At 37.2% G+C, this 21,285-nt stretch overlaps 1 protein-coding gene across 13 annotated transcripts in view; it reads right to left on the bottom strand.

Annotated features, from left to right (window-relative positions):
- GTDC1 (glycosyltransferase like domain containing 1) overlaps window positions 1-21,285 on the bottom strand; it is a 523,084-nt gene that overhangs the window by 376,045 nt on the left and 125,754 nt on the right. Inside the window, exon 1 of one of the 13 annotated variants that reach the window (XM_060410065.1) lies at window positions 16,425-16,606. The exons of the other annotated variants lie outside the window; for them this stretch is intronic. Coding sequence (XP_060266048.1) covers window positions 16,425-16,426 — 2 coding nt within the window. The 5' untranslated portion in view covers window positions 16,427-16,606. Of the gene's footprint in view, window positions 1-16,424; window positions 16,607-21,285 lie in introns of those variants that run through there. 13 annotated transcript variants of the gene reach the window in all.

Raw genomic sequence — 21,285 nt, 5'->3', positions numbered from 1 at the left:
AAAATGTTTTCAGGCTTAGACGACTGCATAATACATGCAACATGCAAAATCACTTTGTGATAGCTCTAACAATACTTCGTGTTTTCATTCACATAAACTGCATACGTTTTCTTAACATACACAATAATACAGTAATTTCCTTAGTAAGTACCTGTGGCTTTGAAACTTCCTCTTTAGAATATCTTAAAACTGTAGTAGGGCATGCATGATGGACAATGATTAGCTGCTAGGATATCATCTAGGGAACTGGTACTAAACTAAAAACTTACAGTAGCATCCACAGCTAGTTACATGGTACATTTTTATGAAGTATATATTATATAGGAAAAGAGACTATCCTTCAACTGTCTGTATACAAGAACAGGAGATCTTTAAGACACTATTAATTAATAGTTAACACAACTACTGCTGAAGTTTAGGCTTCTCCAGTGACTCAGTGGTGAAGAATATGCAGGCCAATGCATGTTTGATCCCTGGGTCAGGAAGATCCCATGGAGAAGGAAATGTCAACCCATTCCAGTATTCTTGCCTGGGAAATCCCATGGACAACAAGCCTGGCAGGCTACAGAATCACAAAAAGTCACACGGAGTCACAAGGAGTCCGACACGACTCGGCAATTAAACAACATTAATAACACCATAACTGAGTGTATGAAGCTTAAGTAAAATTAAAGTCAATGCTATTATTGAGAAGTTTTTTAATATCTTTGCCATTATATACAGTTTTAGTATGCATTATTTTGCTTAATATTGATAAAATATTTCATGAACAATTTACAGGTTGGGTTGCAGGTAGGCAGAATAAGCACACTATTTATAAGCACAAGATATACTTTTAAACTAACTTTTAAAATTTCACTGGATCTTTCAACATTTGTTTGAAATCCTTACAAGATATTCATCTATTTGTGGCATCATATAGGTCTGTCTCCCCATCTGTCTATGTTTTTCGTGAAGACTAGTATCTGGTACATGCTTCCCCCCCTCTTCCCCACTTTAGTAGCTATTCATTGGCCCACTACTAAGCCGTTGCTGCAATAGTTGTCCAACAGCATTTATCTATCATTTCTTAAAAATAAAATACAAGTTTGTTTTTTTTTTTTGTTAATAGGACAAGCGGGTAAGTAATCAATGTGTTTAATTTTTGCTAAATTTAACTCTGTATGGTCAGAAAATTAATGTCATCAAAATTAGTATTGTCATAATAAATAATTATATTGGCAGCATGATGTAATACTAAAATCTAAAACACTGAATTTTCTAAGAGTAGCATATACATGGTTATTCATCATAGCACTTCAGACCTATCTTTCCAAAAGTAACCTTCTTACAGTCGACGGCCAGATTTGCTAAGAAATTCACATCTTGCATGTATGGACATCTTGAGGAATCCTTTTTTAAAGGAAATCCTGGCAACCTCCTTCCCCTCCCCACTCCACTTGGTAGCCTGACTCCAGCACAAGCTCATCTGGTTTGACTAAAATCGTTGCATTATTTGGCAGTGGTTTCTTCATACGTGGCGCTTGGAGCTCATTGAAGCTCAAACAGTACAGGAAATGCAAATCATGCAAGCCACCCCATGATGGCGACGTACAGTGGCGTGATTGAGCGGCAGTACGCACGGCTCGTGGGCTGACCACATGAAAGGAGCCATTTAAAGACCAGATGAGCGAAAGCTGGGATAAGTTAGACAGTATGTGTGAGCTTCAAAGCTGGCAGAATAGCATCCTTATTTAACATAGAAGGCTTTTTTTTATTATTTTTTTTTATTAATAACACCTGCCTCAGTTCTTTACGTGGAAGGAAGTTTACACAGGCAGAGTGAGTATATTGCATTAAGAGGTCCAATCTTTCTTTTTTAAATCCTAGGTATTGTAGAAGAGTGGAGTACTTTCCACCAGTTTTTTTCACAGGATTTTCTACAGTTGTTAATAATTATGGGAAATGTTTTCTTTCAGTGAACTTAAAAAAAGAAAAAAAAAAGATAATCTTGCAATGTCCTACATTATCTGCTCATAATTCTTAGTGTCAGTTTAATTGCCACATGTTAATAAAATTAGTCCCTCCAACAAAAAGTAAGGAGAGAGCTACAGTTCTCAGGAATTCTACAACAAAAGCCTTAGGAGCAATACAGAATTTGCTATTAAGAGAGTATTTGAAGAAGGCTAATACAGTAACTAGAAGAGAAAGATGGCTATAGGAAGTTTTCCCTTTCTTTTTTAAAACTGATTGTTTTTTAGATGTTTCTCATTTACCACCAAGTAAAGAAAATGTTGTCTATTAAGAGAATAAATTCAATAACTTAAAATAATTAAAAGAAACGTTCGATTTTATGTTTGTTTAGTGTTTTAAATTATTTTCCAAAGCCTTTTAAGTAGGCTACTTCATTTGCATTCAGACTTAAAAGCATCGAGAATTCAATTAAAGTGCTGGCTCCCTTAACCCCTTATACCTATAGCTAGAAGCTTAAGTAAGTGAATGAGGAAGTTAGAAGTTTAAATAAAGGGGAAAAAGGCTATGGAATCTGAAAAACCTATGCATAAATAGCCATATGATACTGAACTAACCACTCTCTGAAACTCAACTTTGTTATATTTAAAGAAGATGCTATCACTACCCTTTCTGACCGCTTCAGAGCTTCATTTTAAAGATGGGGTGCTATAGTATGTGAGAAAATTGTACAGTGCTAAAAAAATAAACACTCTACAATTTATGAGGCACTCACATTGTGCCAGGTACTGCATTAGGCTTCTTATATCCTTTAGCTCATTTGGTTTAATTTCATCTTCACAATACCACTGCATTATTATTAGTCACTTTTTTTTAAGAGGAGTTGGGTCAGGGAGAGAAGGAGAGGGTGGGATGAACTGAGAGAGTAACAGTGGCATAAACACACTACCATGTGAGCCACGTGTACAATAGCTTGCAAGAAGCTGCTACAGAGTACAAGCTCAGTTCAGTGCTCTGTGATGACCTAGAAGAGTGGGATGGGACACAGTAGGGGAGGAGAGGCTCAAGAGGAAGGGGATATATGTATACATATGGCTGATTCACACTGTATACAGCAGAAACTAACACAATATTGTACAGCAATTATATTTCGATTTTTAAAAAAGGAGTTGGATCCTTTCTGTTTACTTTTATTTTGGCAGCGCTGCATGGCATGCGGGATCTTAGTTCCCTCGACCCCTGCGTTGAAGTGCAGTCTTAACCACTGGATTACAAGCGAAGTCCCTAGTTCTGTTTGAGGACTGAACTACTCCTTCTGCTTTTAGCTCTTGGAAGGCATCAAGGATCCTACTGAAGAAATCAAACCTTGATCTATCTATCAAAAGTGTGATGTATGAATATTACGGTAATCTGAAGACGGGAGATTTAAGAGACACCATCTACCTTATGTCCTGTTCCATAGGAAACAGATATAAAAACCAGGCACTGACGAGCCACAGGTTCAAGGATTTCAAAGACTGCGATGGTACTGGGCAGAAATCTCTCCTTTTAGAATAAATTTAGAGTTGCAGTCTGAGGAGGAAGCACTGAAGTAGATCCAGTGAAGAAACATGAAAATAACTGGATTTGAAAAAACTTGAAGGTTTCAAACTGCTAAGTGGATTTGTGTGGGTTTTGTTTTCATTTTCTTTTGAATGATGAGGGCAGAGTTCATTCCTTTTCAAAAGCCCCGTGACAATTCTTAACAATCTTAAAGTCACATTTCCAGTTGGGAAACAAACCTGACTCTGCATCTCTTGTTTGAGCCTGTTTATCTCTATCTGCCTTCAATAGCAAGAGAACATTATTGATTCATTAAATCATCCCTTACTTTTGCCTCCAAATTATTTCCAATTCTTCTAGGATCTATTTTCCAGCCTGTTACTGATCTTCATCAGTGTCCTCTAGGTGCTATCAAATTTGCCACATTAGATTCACATTATAGAATTAAACACTAAACACTCAGGACCCACCCAGAAATGCCATCACCTACTCATCGTTCTCGACAACTCAACCTTTCCGGACCTCTCTTTTCTCGACTGTAAAATGACAGCAGGTTGATTAGAAGAGCTTTAAAGTCTTAACGATGTTAATGTCTGTCATCTCAGTGCCGGGTATTAATATCTAAAAATACTGATTAGTAAGAAAAAAATAAAGTAGTATCATGAAAGACTCTAAAATGAGAAGCAAATAATTAACATTTTGTCAATAGCACCCAGGGCTTCCCAGGTGGCTCCAGCATAAAAGAACCCAACTGCCAAGGCAGGTGACAGAGGAGACACAGGTTCAGTTTTTGGGTCGCGAAGATCCCCTGGAAGAGGGCATGGCAACCCGCTCCAGGACTCTTGCCTGGAGTATCCCATGGACAGGGGAGCCTGGTAGGCTACAGTCCATGGAGTCGCAGAGTCAGACATGACTGATGCAGCTTAGCGTGCATGCCGTAGCACCCTGTGGACAGCTACCTATGTGACCATAGCGAAGTCACTGAAACCTTTTTGCTGCTTTTACTGATAAGCTGAAAATAATACCTCACACTTCTTCACGGAGGGGGTGGACTATATAATTTCTTACTGCAATGGTTCCAGAGTGAATGACTTTATCATGGCTTATTGTATTTACATACTGGTACCAAGCAGTCCTTCATTTAACAAAAATGTATTATAAGCCTAGAATGTAACAGGCATCATATGATATAGTGAATTCAAGGATGATGGTATAATGGGTTGAACTGTGTTGTCCAAAAAGATCTATTTAAGTCCTAACCCCTGGTATTCAAGTTAGGATGAGATCATACTAGACTAGTATGGGTTCTATATCCAATGACATCTGTTCTTCTAAAAAGAGGAAAGGACATAAAGAGATACACACACAGAAGAAAATCATGTGACAACAGAGGCAAAGACTGAAGTGATGCACCTACATGCCAAAAATGCCCAACACTGCAGAGATTCACTGGAAGTTAGGCAGAGGCAAGAAACAATTCTTCCCTAGACCCTTCAGAGGAAGTATAGTCTTGCCAGCTCTTGATTTCAGACTTCTAGTGACAGAATAAACCATGTTGTTATAGAATCTTGGGAAATTAATACAGTTGGTTACATCAGTATAATAAGAGATAGCCAATCAAATAAGCCACTCAGGCTTCCCCTGGTGGCTCAGTGATAAGGATCTACCTGCAATGCAGGAGTTGCAGGAGACGAGTTCAATCCCTGAGTCAGGAAGATTCCCTGGAGAAGGGAATGGCAACCCACTCCAGTATCCTTGCTTGGAGAATGACATGGACAGAGGAACTTGACGGGCTACAGTCCATAGGGTCACAAAGAATCAGACACAACTGAAGTGACTTATCACACATGTACTCAAATTTTAAAAGTGATTAAAAGATTTCCAAGAAATATGTTATTTTAGTGAAACCAAGACTGGCAACACCTAATATTTTAAAAAACTAAGCATTCATGACACTGAAAAATGTGCTTTTGAACAGGATAAACCACAGGCTACTATCTTAGCCAATTCTAATTTCCTAATTTGATTTTTTTTAAATAGACAAACCATTTGACTTCTGAACATATCACTTTCCTTTCCTAGGAAGTAAGATTTGACATACATACTAATCTACCACACAAAAGTGAAAAGAAAATTAATGACATTTTACTCAATACTTCTGCAAATGTTCAGTGTCATAATTATACACACATGAACACAGAGACATGAAAGAAAGAAGGAAGGAAAGAAAGGAAAAAGGAAGGAAGGAAGAAGAAAAGGAAGATGACTTAGGTATAGGTAAGGTGTATATGGACCGAGGGTTATGATGTCTTATCTTTGTCCCAACTACAGACCAAGCATAATCAACTATTCAAAAAAAAAAATTTATTTATTTAAATTGCTCACATAGTGAAAAAAAATAATAGCAGCATTTCTTAAAAAAAAATTCTTGTGCTCTGATTAAAAAATAATTAAATTTACTAATACAAAACAACAATCTGTCCAATTAGTGTTGTCTTTAATTAGCAAAAACATTTAACCTCTTTACTAAGCTTTTATGTGGACAAAATGTTTCATACTACTATAATTATCCCTTAAAAGTAACAAAACAAAAAGAAAGGAAATACCCCGCAAGTGAAACAAAGCTAAGAGAATTACTGAGCTATATTTATACTTACAATCTTGAACTGGTGAAGATAAAGTATAATAGACACTATTATTTGTACTAAGCTCAGATCATATATAACTAGACCAGCATTCTCAACCCTGGTTTTACTTTAGAAAGACTTGCAGGATATTTAAATATAAATGCTGATGTCCAGGGCCCATCTACAGGTAGGGTTGCCCCCATGGCATCACAGGCTTTGGTCTCACAACTCCAGAGGGCACTATTTATACAAGGCAATAAAACATATAAGATGCAGGAATAAAAGAAAGTGAATACAAAGCATTAAAGATACTAAGTGAGCCACTAAATCCAACCAATTAATCATTTCTCAAATAAGAAGCACCAGATTTCCCCTCTCTAGGCAAAAGGAAGCCTCTACTGGACAGCCATTTAGTGCACAGCATGCTGAGCATACTCTGAGTCCTGGGAGATTTAATTTTCTCCTCCTTAGCATATAGTAGCACCCTATGTATGGTAAATATAGTATTTTATGATATTGAGGAATTACTTAGGATTTATTAAGGTGATAATGGTATCACTCTACAGTTATGTTTTATTTTTAAGAAATTATAGGGACTTCCCTGGTGGTCCAGGGATTAAGACCACAATTCCGCTGCAGGAGGTGAGGGTCCTATTTCTGGTCACTGGTCAGGGAACAAATATCCTACATGCCATGAGGTACAACCGCCCCCGCAAAAAAAGAGGGATTTTTATCACTTAGACATACACAGTGAAATATGTAATTTACTAATAGAACATCAAGAATTTGCTTCAATATAATATGGAATAGGAAAGAGCTAAGCAGATTTTAGATAAAACCAGATTGGGGAATTATTTATAATTGTTTAAGGGTAAATAGGCTCATTATCTACTCCCTTTTATTTCTCTATATGTTTAAAATTTTCAGTAATGTGACCACTCATAGAAATCAAAACTAGAAAAAGCAATGCATCTATAGGAAGCAAGTTCTCTTCACCAAATGGAGAATATGCTTAAGACGAATAGTGTTATCACAAGCAAAGGACCAGGCTATCATTCATTAACCATATGAGTGAAAATTATTTATTGGAAAAGTAACTGGTAGTCAAACAAAAAGGTTTATAACAAGACACAGGACGGAGCTATAATTTAAAAGTAGTGGAAAGGAGAAATGACATCAGGCTACAAAATAAGAACTAATCAGAGTGACCTAAAAGAGGTCAAGAAGGTTTCTGCCCTTCAAGCTGAGGTCAAAGTTAATGCCAAAAAAGAGATTGCTTATAGGAATCAAAAGCAAGACAGGGCTGAGAAGTAGGGGGAGAAAAGATATAAAAATTTGATATTAGAATGGCACTGATAACAATCCTAATTTACTTCTGCTGCTGCTGCTGCTAAGTTGCTTCAGTCGTGTCTGCCTCTGTGCAACCCCACAGAAAGTAGCCCACCAGGCTCCCAGGGTTCTCCAGGTAAGAACACTGGAGTGGGTTGCCATTTCCTTCTCCAATGCATGAAAGTGAAAAGTGAAAGTGAAGTCGCTCAGTCATGTCCGACTCTTAGCAACCCCATGGACTGTAGCCCACTAGGCTTCTCCATCCATGGGATTTTCCAGGCAAGAGTACTGGAGTGGGGTGCCATTGCCTTCTGCAAATTTACTCCTATTAAGTGGTAAATGAAAGTGAAAGTGAAGTCGCTCAGTCGTGTCCAACTCTTTGTGACCCATGGACTGTAGCCCACCAAGCTCCTCCGTCCATGGGATTCTCCAGGCAAGAATACTGGAGTAGGTTGCCATTTCCTTCTCCAGTGGTAAACAGATGCTTATAAAAGGCAGAAAGCACAGAAGTAGAACAGCTGACTCTTGAATAACAGAAGTTTGAACCAAACGAGCCCACCCAATAAGTGAATTTTTTTCAATAAATATGCACAATATATGTACAAAAATAAGCAATACTCAATTGATTCTCAGTTGAATCCTCAGATGTGGATCTGTAGATACAGAGGGCGAACTGTCAAGTTATACTAACATTTTTAAGTTGGGAGGGTAACCATAAGTTGTTTAAGAGTCAATTGTATATTGAATTGAAATGAAAGCTATTCAGGGTTTTCTTTAACAATAAAGACATTTTCCCAGAGAGGAATGGGCAAGAGGATGGTCAAATGGATGACATTGCCAAAATACAGTGATACAAGTAAAGTTGTTAGTAACGTAGAAGGAATACGATAAATACTTAAAATACAACAAGAGCTAGGAGGGTATTCTTCTATGGAACTGTTGAAAATGCTCAAAAGGGCTACAAAAGTCAAGCAACACTATCCTGAAAAACAGTAATGAACTATTTCTACAAAGTAATCCATGTAGATGGATATCACTGCTAAGTCAACAGGTAAACCCCCAGCAACTGTAAATCATTATTATTCCTCCACTTTCCTTCTGTTGTCATAATCTGTACACTTCCAAAAAGCTCCTGGGTTTTAACAACTTATAGTAAGTTCATGTCTAGTGAAACCTTATTTTCTCATCATATTTGTATTCTCCAAACTAAAGTTTTTGGCCAATTAACTAAAAACCAGTAACCATTTTATGCATTTTGCCACTGTATCATGGAAAAAGAAAAGCCTCAGTATTCCAAATCTTATACCTCCTATTTATCACTTTAAGTTCTGTCTCATGTGCTTCAAACTCAATACAGCTTCATCTTCTGCTACTTGAAAAAGAATCTAAAAGAGAAAAGTGAAAACCACTAAAACAGCCACCTACTCCAACAAGCATGAAGTATTTCTACTAAAGTAAAGCACTGTATTAATGCAAGTGTGGTATTTAACAGCCACTACGTGCAGGACACTGTAATACGCAGAGAAAGAAAGGAGAAGAAGAAACTAGGATGTTTAACTTTGTGAAGCAAGTAACGTGCTGTGTGCTCACTGGCTCAGTTTTGTCTGACTCTGCAACCCCATGGGCTATAGCCTGCCAGGCTCCTCTGTCCATGAAACTTTCTAGGCAAGAATACTGTGGTGTGTTGCCATTTCCTCCTCCAGGGGATCTTCCCTACCCAAGGATGGAACCCACGTCTTCAGCCTTGGCAAGTGGATTCCTTACCACTGAGCCACCTGGGAAGACCAAGCAACTGTTAAATAATGTCATATGATAGAAAATCAGTGAGTACTGTTTTCCTATGTGTCTCTAATTCATAAATAAATACAATTAGAAAATTGTACATAGCAAAGAGTATGAGTATATGTCTTATGAATTTTACTGGTATTTCTTAGTATTATTTATTCACTAATCCAACAAATATTTACTGAACACTAAGAACTGGACCTTGGGAAAAGCTGTGGGAAAAGGCCGTGCCTCTACCTTCAGGGAACTTAGAAATAACAATATTTCCTGGGAAAATTTATGATGATCATTTGCTTATAAAAGTTCAAGAAAAAGGCAGTATTAAATATCATAAGACACCAAAAGAACCCTAAAGTATACTTTGCCTGTTTGCATTTGAATTTCAGTTGCTCAAAAATACATGAGTTATCCATCTGTTACTTTACAAATTTTTCTTTTTCCTCTCATCCACTCACAGAATGACCACTTCCTCACCATTACTAATACTGTCCAAGTATCATGGAATAGTTACCACCATTTAGCAGTGACAAAAAATAAAAAAGTTATTAATAGCTATTCAGAATTGTTTGTTACTTAGTGAACCACTATACAAAATATCGAAAATGAAGAGCAAAAGAAATGGATGAAAGAAGATATTGAATTGTCTGGAAGAGGGTAAGTTGAGAAGAGGATTGTCAGTAGTTGGTGTTTATTAGTTTTACTTAATTCTTTAACAAGAGTCCAAAACACAGTATTTGGGTGCAATCTCAGGCTAATGCAGTACTTGGGTACATTACTCTGCCTTGGAAATACAGTGCTTGGATGCAATCTCTCTGCAGACAGAATAAATTCTGTTCATTTCTGAGATAAACCATTCATTATCACAAACCAAGTCTATGTCCCAACCACTAATGCCAAAGAAGCTGAAGACCTACAAGACATTCTAGAGCTAACACCGAAAAAAGAAGTTCTTTTTATCACAGGGGACTGGGATGCAAAAGTAGGAAGTCGAGAGATACTTGAAGTAACAGGCAAGTTTGGCCTTGAAGTGCAAAATGAAGCTGGGCAAAGGCTAACAGTTTTGCCAAGAGAATGCACTGATCATAGAAAATATCCTCTCCAAACAACATAAGAGATGACTATACACATGAACCTCACCAGATGCTCAATACCAAAATCAGATTGACTATATTCTTTACAGACAAAGATGAAAAAGCTCTATACAGTCAGCAAAAACAAAACTGCAAGGTGACTGTGCCTCAGATCATAAACTCCTTATTGCCAAATTCAGACTTAAGTTGAAGAAGGTAGAGAAAATCACTAGGCTATTCAAGTATGACCTAAATCAAATCCCTTATGATTATACAGTGGAAGTAACAAAGAGAGTCAAAGGATTAGATCTGATAGACATAGTGTCTCAAGAACTATGGACAGAGATGTGTATCAGTGTACAGGAGGTGGTGATCAAAACCATCCCCAAGAAAAAGAAATGCAAAAAGGCAAAATGTGTGTCTGAGGAGACCTTACAAATAGCTGAGAAAAGAAAAGAAGCAAAAAGCAAAGGAGAAGGAAAGATATACCTATCAGTATGCAGAGTTCCAAAGAATAGCAAGAAGAGATAAGAAAGCCTTCCTAAGCGATCAATACAAGGAAATAAAAGAAAACAACAGAATGCCAAAGACCAGAGTTCGCTTCAAGAAAATTAAAGATACCAAGGGAATATTTCATGCAAAGATGGGCACAATAAGTGACAGAAATGGTATGGATCTAACAGCAGCAGAAGATATTAAGAAGAGGTGGCAAGAACACGAAGAAGAACTATATAAAAAGATCTTCATGACCCAGATAACCATGACAGAATGATCACTCGCCTAGAGACAGACATCCTGGAACGTGAAGTCAACTGGGTTTTATAAAGCATCATGACGAACAAAGCTAGTGGAAGTGATGGAGTTCCAGCTGAGCTATTTCAAAGCCTAAAAGATGATGCTGTGACAGTGCTGCATTCAATATGCCAGCAAATTTGGAAAAGTCAGCAGTGGCCACAGGACTTGAAAAGGTCAGTTTTTATTCCAAGCCCAAAGAAAGGCAGTACTAAAGAATGTTCAAACTATTTCACAACTGCACTGATTTCACATACTAGCAAGGTAATGTTCCAAATTCTCCAAGCTAGGCTTTAACAGTACATGAACCGAGAAATTCCAGATGTTCAAGCTGGATTTAGAAAAGGCGGAAGAAGCAGAGGTCAAACTGCCAACATCCAATGGATCACAGAAAAACAAGACAATCTCAGAAAAACATCTACTTCTGCTTCATTGACTACACTGAAACCTTTGACTGTGTGGATCACAACAAACTGTGGAAAATTCTTAAAGAGCTGGGAATACCAGACCACCTGAGCTGCCTCCTGTGAAACCTGTGTACAGGTCAAGAAGCAACAAGCAGTACTGGACATGGAATGACAGATTGGTTCAAAAGTGGGAAAGGAGTAAGTCAAGGCCATAAGGGTGGTATCATCTGCATGTCTGAGGTTGTTGATATTTCTCCTGGTAATCTTGACTCCAGCTTGTGCTTCATCTGTCCCTGGGAGCTCAGCTGGTAAAGGATCCAACTGCAATGCATGAAAGCCCAGTTCAATTCCTGGGTCAGGAAGACCCCCTGAGAAGGGATACCCATTGCAGTATCCTTGGGTTTCCATGGTGGCTCAGATGGTAAAGAATCCGCCTGCAATGCAAAAGACCTGGGTTCAGTCCCTGGGTCGGGAAGATCCCCTAGAGGAGGGCATGGCAACCCACTCCAGTATTCTTGCCTGGAGAATCCCCATGGACAGAGAAGCCTGGCAGGCTGCAGTCCATGGGGTCACAAAGAGTTGGATATGACTGAATGATTAAGCACAGCACACATCAAGGCTGCATACTGTCACCTTGCTTATTTAACTTATATGCAGAGTACATCATGTGAAATGCCAGGCTGGATGAAGCACAAGCTGGAATCAGGATTGCCGGGAGAAATATCAATAACCTCAGATACGCAGATGACAAAACCATTATGGTAGAAAGCGAAGAGGAACTAAAGAGCCTCTTGATAAAGGTGAAAAAAGAGAGTGAAAAAGCTGGTTTAAAACTATACATTCAAAAAACTAAGATCAAGGCATCCAGTCGAATTATTTAATGGCAAATAGATAGGGAAACAATGGAAACAGTGACAGACTTTATTTTCTTGGGCTCCAAAATCACTGCAGATGGTGACTGCAGCCATGAAATTAAAAGACGTTTGCTCCTGAGAAGAAAAGCTATGACCAACCTAAACCACATATTAAAAAGCAGAGAAAAAGGTCTCTGTGGTGACAAAGGTCAGTATAGTCCAAGCTATGGTCTTTCCAGAAGTCATGTATGGATGTGAGAGTTGAACCATAAAGAAGACTGAGCACCGAATAATTGATGCTTTTGAACTGTGGTACTGGAGAAGACTCTTGAGAGTTACTTGGACTGCAAAGAAATCAAACCAGTCAATTCTAAAGGAAATCAGTTCTGAATATTCATCGGAAGGATGGATGCCGACACTGAAGCTCCAGTGCGTTGGCCACTTGATATGAAGATCTGACTCATTAGAAAAGACCCTGGTGCTAGGAAAGATTGAAGGCAGGAGGAGAAGGGAACAACAGAGGATGACATGGTGGATGGCTTCACCGACTCAATGGACATGAGTCTGCGCAAGCTCTGGGAGACAGTGAAGGGCAGGGAAGCCTGGCATGCTACAGTCCATGGGGTTGCAAAGAGTCGGACACAAGTGAGCGACTCAACAACAACTAACTCTTACCAGGTATAAGAAATAATTCAAATACAATGTCTAAAGAAACAGAGGAAGTCAAATGAGCAGGTTAGGTCACTTTCTCTGCAATAAGCTCGGCAAACAGATTTCTCCAGCTCACCTGCAGTCGTATTTTACCTTCACCTCCAATTAGCAAAGGTAAAAGTATACTGAAAGAAATAAGGAAAGTCTACTTCTACAGGGTGGGAAAAAAGCAAAACTAATACATACAAGGTCTAGTCAAAATTTTTACCTACTAATAAAAAGCTTTCAAGCACATTTATAATTAGTTTTAAAGATGATATACTCCAGCTAAATGATCTGCACAAATATGGTAGCCAGTGATACAGCTGACCTAAAACGGCCATTTCTACTGTGAATAAGAAACTTGTTATGTTTACTAAAATTCATATCAACTTGAAATAAACATATTAGAACATTTGTTTCCATTTAACAAATATTTTTGGCAGTTATTCAGCTGTTATTCTTTTATTAAAATTAATGTAAAATTTCTGAAAGCTCAGACATGCATATAATTCTTTGGGGTTTAAACAAAGAGTTGATACTGTACATGTGAAAAACCTACTTTTGTGTTACAAAATTACAGTCATTTTTTTCAATAGGCATGAAAGCTGCTTTTCTTTAAAAAAAAAAAAAAAAGCAGATATTGTCAAACATTTAGAACCATGACACAAATGTATACCTTTTTCCTCTTTTAAAGTCTTTAACAGACAAGGATTTAATTTAGCCACCTTCTATTTTACCTTTTTCATAAACACAAAATTTTTTTCAAATCAATTTTTTTCAAATCAATCAAGTACCTGGGAAAATACCTACAAAATAAGAATTATTAAACAAATGTTAGCTGAAAAAAATGAATAAACAATGAAGTACTAGCTCACTTTTTCTAATTATAGAAATACAGATCTGACCACTATTTCAATTCATTAGAATTGATGCTTTCAAACTATGGTGCTGAAGAAGACTCTTGAGTTCCTTGGACAGCAAGGAGATCAAACCAGTCAATCCTAAAGGAAATCAGTCCTGAATACTCATTGGAAGGACTGATGCTGAAGCTCAAGCTCCAACACTGGCCACCAGATGTGAAGAACTGACTCATTGGAAAAGACCCTGATGCTGGGAAAGATTGAGGGCAGGAGGAGAAGAGGGCAACAGAGGATGCGATGGTTGGATAGCATCATACACTCAATGGACATGAGCTTGAACAAACTCCAGGAGACAGTGAAGGACAGGGAAGCCTGGTGTGCTGCAGTCCATGGTGCTGCAGAGTCGGACATGACTGAGCAACTCAACAACAATAACAACCCACTATAATGGGCTTCCCATGTGGCACTAGTGGTAAAGAACCCAACTGCCAATGCAGGAGACTTAAGAGACATGGATTCAATCCACAGGTCGGGAAGATCCTCTGGAGGAGGGCACCACAACCAACTCCAGTATTCCCGCCTAGAGAATCCCATGGACAGAGGACCCTGGCAGGCCACAGTCTATAGGGTCTTAAGGAGTCGGACATGACTGAAGAAACTGAGCAGACACACACCCACTATAATATTTAGTTGACTGCTGCTGGTTCAGTTATAATTCAAAATTGATGCCACAACTGAAATAAATTAAATAGAAACCAAAAATATCTGAATAATATCCATACTATCATTTCCCCCAATCACTATGAACCATCTGTATTGATGAACAAACACAGCAGCATATTGTAGCTGTGGGCCAAACATTGTTGAAACATAAATTTTTTAAATTAAAGTATTAATTTTATGCCATCTCTTCTACTTACATTTTAAAAGAAAATAACGGCTAGAGATTAATAACCTAAAAATGAACATTTCAGAACAAATGAGTTACAAAGAACAACAGCACAAATTCTAATTTCACAATAGCATCTTCAGTTTACAAAATATTCTTTGAACGTTATCTCATTTGATCCTCATAACAAACCCTGAAGATAAAGAGACAGGTATTATTTTTTCTTTTCACTGTCTTGCAGATGAAGACACAAAAGGACAATGAATCTGCCCATTGATAGCTAAGTGGCTGAACCTTGTCTTGAATTCAGCTCCTCTGACTTCTAAGAGTCCAGTGTTCTCCCCAAGTCCCTCACAGTTACTACGTAATAATTCATCTAACAGGTACAAAGAGAAACTTAAAACCCATCAAACATTCCTAGGAATGCCCAAACACTGAAGGAATTCACATTGTGTGGCTAATATTTATAAGTCAAGATTAGTCAATATCTAAGTGTCTAATCTGTGGTTTGGAGCTGTGAACAAATGCCACATTAGTCAGCAAGACAGAGTGAGAGAACAACTGACGCTCCATGTCTATGAAAAAAGAAGACATTCTTGGTTTAGTATGCTTAGCAGCTGAAAAAAAAAAAAAGTACGACAAATTGAAAAGTAAAACAGAAATGAAAATGAATGCTGATGATTTCAAACTGAATATTCTGAATTGCAAATGTGGAAATACTGATTCAAATAGCACTATTTCATTAAACTCTATTAGAGGGAAGGCTTCAGGTGACTCATATAGATAAATTCGGAAAGAAGGGATTTCCCCATCACCCCCCACATTTTAAAATGTAAAACAAAAATAGCAAACAAAACCAAGTTGTGATGTTACTTTACAGATTTCCTACAATCTCTCTAAAACCTAACACATACCAAGTCTGTAACTACTGATGCTCTTCTAAAGACTAAAAATCCATAATAACTGAAGTAGTAACTTTTTTACTGTGGTCATAACAGAATGTAAATGTCATGAATTCTCCAAGTTTTGACATAATCAATATCTTAAGGGTTTATCATCAAAAATGGCAATATGCATTAGAAACCCTAGAACATGACAGTTTTTTAAACACTGATAATGCAAATTCCTCTGATTCTGGGGCCAGAGCAAGCTGAAGGATGCAACAGCCAAAAAGAAAACTATTTATCCAACTATTTCTCAAAACTTCCTTTTTCAGTAATTCTAAGGGGCTGGTATTCACCACAACTCCTCTCAGATTTAGACATCTAATTAGAAACTGCATTTTTAATACTAGTTAATACTTGTAAAGTATATGCATGTTGAACACATTAAAGAACAAAAGTTTTCTGGGAGCTTTTTTCCATGGGAAAAAAAAATAAAGAAAACTCAACGCTGTTTAAGTGGATCACTACCATCTGCCAGCATTTTATCTAAAATAAAACTGACTGAAGGAAGGCAAATATTAAGATCATGTTTCCACAAGACTGAATGCTTTTCAGGTACCTCAAATCTAAAACTGCCACTGTTTCTTCTTCTTGTGTGTATGTATATGTGTGTCTTCTTTTTCCTACTCCCAGTTCTAAATAACAAAATCAGACCCCCAAAAAAAGCAAAATGATTACTTACATAAAATGAAAGTGTCAGTCACTCAATCGTGTCTGACTCTTTGCAACCCCATGAACTCCTCTGTCCATGGAATTCTGCAGTGGAGTGGGTGGCCATTTCCTCTACTCATATATTCAATACTCAAATTTCAGAGCACAATCTCAGTTTTTAACCTCTACTTCTCTTGTCTTACATTTTCCAAAAAGTACTGCAAATAAAATATGAATGTCATTAAGTATTTTTAAATACTTGGAAAAAATAATAACTGCTACTAAAATGATTACATAGTTCCCCTAATCATTTTTTATGAGCCCCTGAGTTAAACTCCATTTCCACCTGTTGCAAGAGTCAAGGATTGCCAAACCTTTGTGATAATGGCACTAAGCTATTGCTTGAATTCCTGGCAACAATCTTCTTATAAAATGGTATAGAGAAGTATTTTTTCAATAAAAATGAATTGATGTTTTTTTGTTTTAAAACGTTTTAAAAATCCCCTTCTAGAAGACTGAAGACATTCAGCAATGTCACAAAATAAAAGCTAAGAATCACTACATCTGAATGAGAAACTCTACAATACAAATGGTGTGTACATACACAGACATGCACCATATACAAATAATATATGCATTTAATATAATTGGACTTCATGAAATAAGTTTTCATTTTACTTAAGGTTAAGGAGTCAAAACAAAAAACCAATGACAAAAAAACTAGTTCACATTCTTAGCCACTTTCATTTTCTGAAAATCACCAAAACAGTTTGTATATAAATAAATATCTCAATATACAGAAAAATAGACTATGGGCTAAAAAATCCCCTATATTTTCAGATCTACTATTGTAGTGAAAGATAGGTTACCACGTGTGCAGATTTTCCTAGAAACATATTAGTATCTGACAGCTCTAGAAAGGCTGATTCAAGTGAACACTGTCCAAAGAGTATAGGAGAAAATAAATAAGTAAAAGGAACAGAACTATATCCAAGAGAAGTAATTCATTCCTAAAGCATACTGCCTTATTCACCTTCTTATCATTTGTGTCTGGCCCACAGTGTGTGTTCTTCAAACAGACGCCTTGCCAATCCAGACCACTGAGGAAGACACTGGCTTTCCTAAAACTGAGTGCAAGTTGAGTGACAACCACAAGCTTCACTCATTCATTTCTACTTTGGGATTCAGCATAGATACACTTAATACCTGACTCTTCCCTTTTTTTGAGGGGAGTGGGTGGTAAGTTTGAGAAGTTAATACCAAGTAGTGAATCTCTTACTGATTATGTGTGTATGTGTATGTAATATGTACACTGACACACACATACATGTGTGTGTATATATATATATGTTATCAATTTTATTAAGTGTTACATTAATTCTTTAAAGAAAAGCAAGTTTTGTTGCATTAAAGTATATGGAATAACTCAAAATGCTGCCAAAGTAAACCCACTGATTCAGTTTGATGGGTAAATATAAATGATTTACAACTAGCATAGCTATTTTAAAAATAATTATAACTAATAAAGTAGTTTGTGCTCTCTGTGGTTTTTCCTAAACTAATTTGTATATAAAATATTTTTTTCATAGATAGGATAAGTTTCAATTTAGTTCCTAGACAAATTTTAAAACTAGTGAAATGCAAATATAAATTTCATTCATACTATTTCCTTCACCTTTATCATCCCTACTGTCGTTTTTCTCATTCAGAATCTACTTCTACATTAGCTGTTAAGAATCCAATAGCCATCTCTACGCTCATCCATGGTCTCCATCCTATACAGATGTAATAATTGTCCTGCACACAGTTTTCCTTACCTCACTTCCACGTTTGACTGCAGTATTCACTGTGACTTACCTGTAAAACACTGCTTCCTCTTCTTCAGATAGTAGCAGTGCGATTTCCTTTCGCTCTCTTGCACTCAGTTCAAAAGGTTTGGGGGCGGTCAACCCCTTAGTGGCCGTGTGACCCTGGGTCTGGCCAATCATGACATCAGATGTTCTTTGTCACAGTAATAAATTCAAAGACCACACAATTTTAAAAAAAAGTCCTTCCACTCAATCTGGGACTTTGGTTACAACTGTCAAGAGAAAGGTACACTCCTTCAGATAGGGTAACTAAGCAGATGAGAGATAAGTTCAGCTCTGGGAAAGATCCATTTGGAGAGAGCCACACCAGAGGAAAGGAGAGTCAAGAAAACAAGAGGCCTAATGAATCACTGGATCCAGCTTTGCCTGGAGTCACTCTGGACTTTCAGTTACATGAGCCAATACACTTTCCCTTATGTTTAAGTGATCTTGAATTGGAGTGTATTATGTGCAACTAACAGGGTCCTGAGTAAGACAGTCTTCAAAGGATGGATGCATGCAAGCTAAGTCGCTTCAATTGTGTCCAACTCTCTGTGACTCTTTGGGACTACAGCCTGCCAGGCTCCGTTGTCCATGGGATTCTCCAGGCAAGAATGCTGGAGTGGGTTGCCATGCCCTCCTCCAGGGGATATTCCTGACCTATAAATCCATCCCACGTCTCTTACATCTCCTGCATTAGCAGGTGGGTTCTTACCACTAGTGCCACCTGGGAAGACCCTTCAAGGGATATTCATAGCCTAAAGCAAAAGCTCCCTAAATCCTTAACCTTGAATTCAAGAATGCTCATGAACTAACAAAATCTGCCTTATCCTCCCAATCTGATGTCCCACAATTCTTCCTAGCTCAGAACATGTTTATGTTAAACCAAGATTTTAGAGATTGTTTGTTCTATTACTGTAGACTAAGGTCTATACAGTAACATCTTCAGTATTTAGTTTACCTATATTATGTTCTATGCCCTGTAGAGACATACAGCTAAACACAAAGGTCAGCCACATTCTCTTTGAAAAAGCAAATATAATGATGAAATCCTGAGGGTGGGACAGAATATCCAAACAACTAATAAGCTATATCAGAACAACTTAAAAGATATAAGCACTACTGGAAAGACTTATTGCTTAAGCCTCTCAATTCTAAAAAAAGTAAAATGTTCACGAAGATATACAAGCAAGACAGAAAATAATTTCTGTATTAAATAAAGCAGTGGTTGACAACAAAGTTGAATGAGAGAATAAATTTGTCTTTGTCTTAGAATTCCTTAAATCTTGATCTTGATTTTAATGCCTTATTTATAATATCATAGAACTCAATAGAAGAAACTAAAATCTTTAATTACAGATGAAAAAAAATAAGACTTTAAGGTTAAAAAAAATACTTTTCCAAGGTCAAACAATTAATTGATGGCAGAGATGGGATTAGAACCCAGAAGTGCTGATTATCCTACTGTTTTGTATTATTTCTTTCCAACATGAGTGATTTATATTCTTTTAATGAACACTTTCATGTATATGTGCATGTAAATATATTTTATTTAAGATTATCTGAAGATGCATTCTTGGACAGAGTATAAACCAGAGACATACACACAAAGGCCTAAATGAACCAGTTAAGTACCATAAATCTAGAAACAAGTCAGTATAAAGCAATGGTAACTAGTTGTACTTGTGACCAAAACAAAGAATGTCTGTCTGTCTTAAAAGCAGTAAAAATTAAAAATGCTTAAATAATTGGGTGGCCAAGCTAAACACTTCTTTGGGCCAAATTCTAATCTCTCATTTATCTTATAGCTTCCACACCATAAATTAAAAAGCCCACTCTTCATGGGTGGCCACTAGCAAAATTAAAAAGCCTTAAATACAATAATGTGAAATTTTATAAAATATCTCATACATATTCTAGATTCTATAAACTTTCCTGAACTAAGAAACTTTTTTTTTTCCAGAAACATTTTTATACAGGGGAAATTCCAGAAAATTATATTTTTTATTACCAAAATTTACATAATGAATGATGACTGATTTCATAGTATGATTAATACAGCCCATAAAAATAAGTGAGTAAGTGTATAAGGAATTCTTTAGTTTAATCCCATAATACTGAGGCCCTTAATACACAGGCCTGTAAATGTTTCTAAGCAGTTTCTGTGTAGAAGAGATGATATCCCTGGACACAGGATTCTAGTAGTGCTGAAGGCAGAGAAAAAAAAAAAAAAACAGCAAATTAGCAAAGCCAATTGCAACTATACTTTGTATTTTCAAAACCACAGATATGAAAGCATTCATTCAACCGTATTTACTCAACAGCTACTATCTGCTAAGAAGCATATTAAATACTGGGCATAAAAATGGTAAACAAGACAACTATGCCCCTTGTCATCATGGGACTTACAGAACAAAGGAAAAAATCAAACAGAGAAAATCATCACAAATCATATGCGATGTAACTGCAGAGTGGAGAGAAAAAAAGGATGCTGAAATAGAGACAGGGTGATCAGGCAAGGCCTCTCTGAGAAGAGGAAGGATGGAAAAGGTAAGTAAAGGTGTGGAGAGCAGGCATGAGTTAGTGTAACCAGCTAGGGGACCAGCAAGGAACAACAGGACCTGAGGCAGGAAAGAGTTTGCTGTTTGTGAGTAAGAGGACAGGCCAGTGTCACTACTAGAGCAGATCAGTGAGTTGCTGGGGCTGAGAGATGAGGTTGCAGAGGTAAGCAGGGCCTATGAGTCCTGGGTGTAATCTGGACTCTTAAGATATGCAAGAGGAAGTCACTGATGGTTTTTAATTCGGGATTATTTAATACAAGCTCCTAGTATAGCAACTGGATATACAGGCACTAAACTGTCTTTCAATCAACAGAGTTTACTAAATGCTTACTAAGTATCAGCACTGTGTGTCCCCATTTGTCAAACCTGCCTTTCCATCAGCAGTATTAGATTAGACACTGGCTCTTTTTCTTTTTTTAAATAAAGGATACTTGCTTTACAATGTTGTGTTAGTTTTTGCTGTACAGCAAAGTGAACCAGCTAT

This window comes from Ovis aries, chromosome 2, assembly GCF_016772045.2.
Source record: "Ovis aries strain OAR_USU_Benz2616 breed Rambouillet chromosome 2, ARS-UI_Ramb_v3.0, whole genome shotgun sequence".
NCBI lineage: Eukaryota > Metazoa > Chordata > Mammalia > Artiodactyla > Bovidae > Ovis > Ovis aries.
The sequence above is the reverse complement of the archived record's forward strand: the minus strand, read 5'-3'. Positions and strand labels throughout refer to the sequence as shown.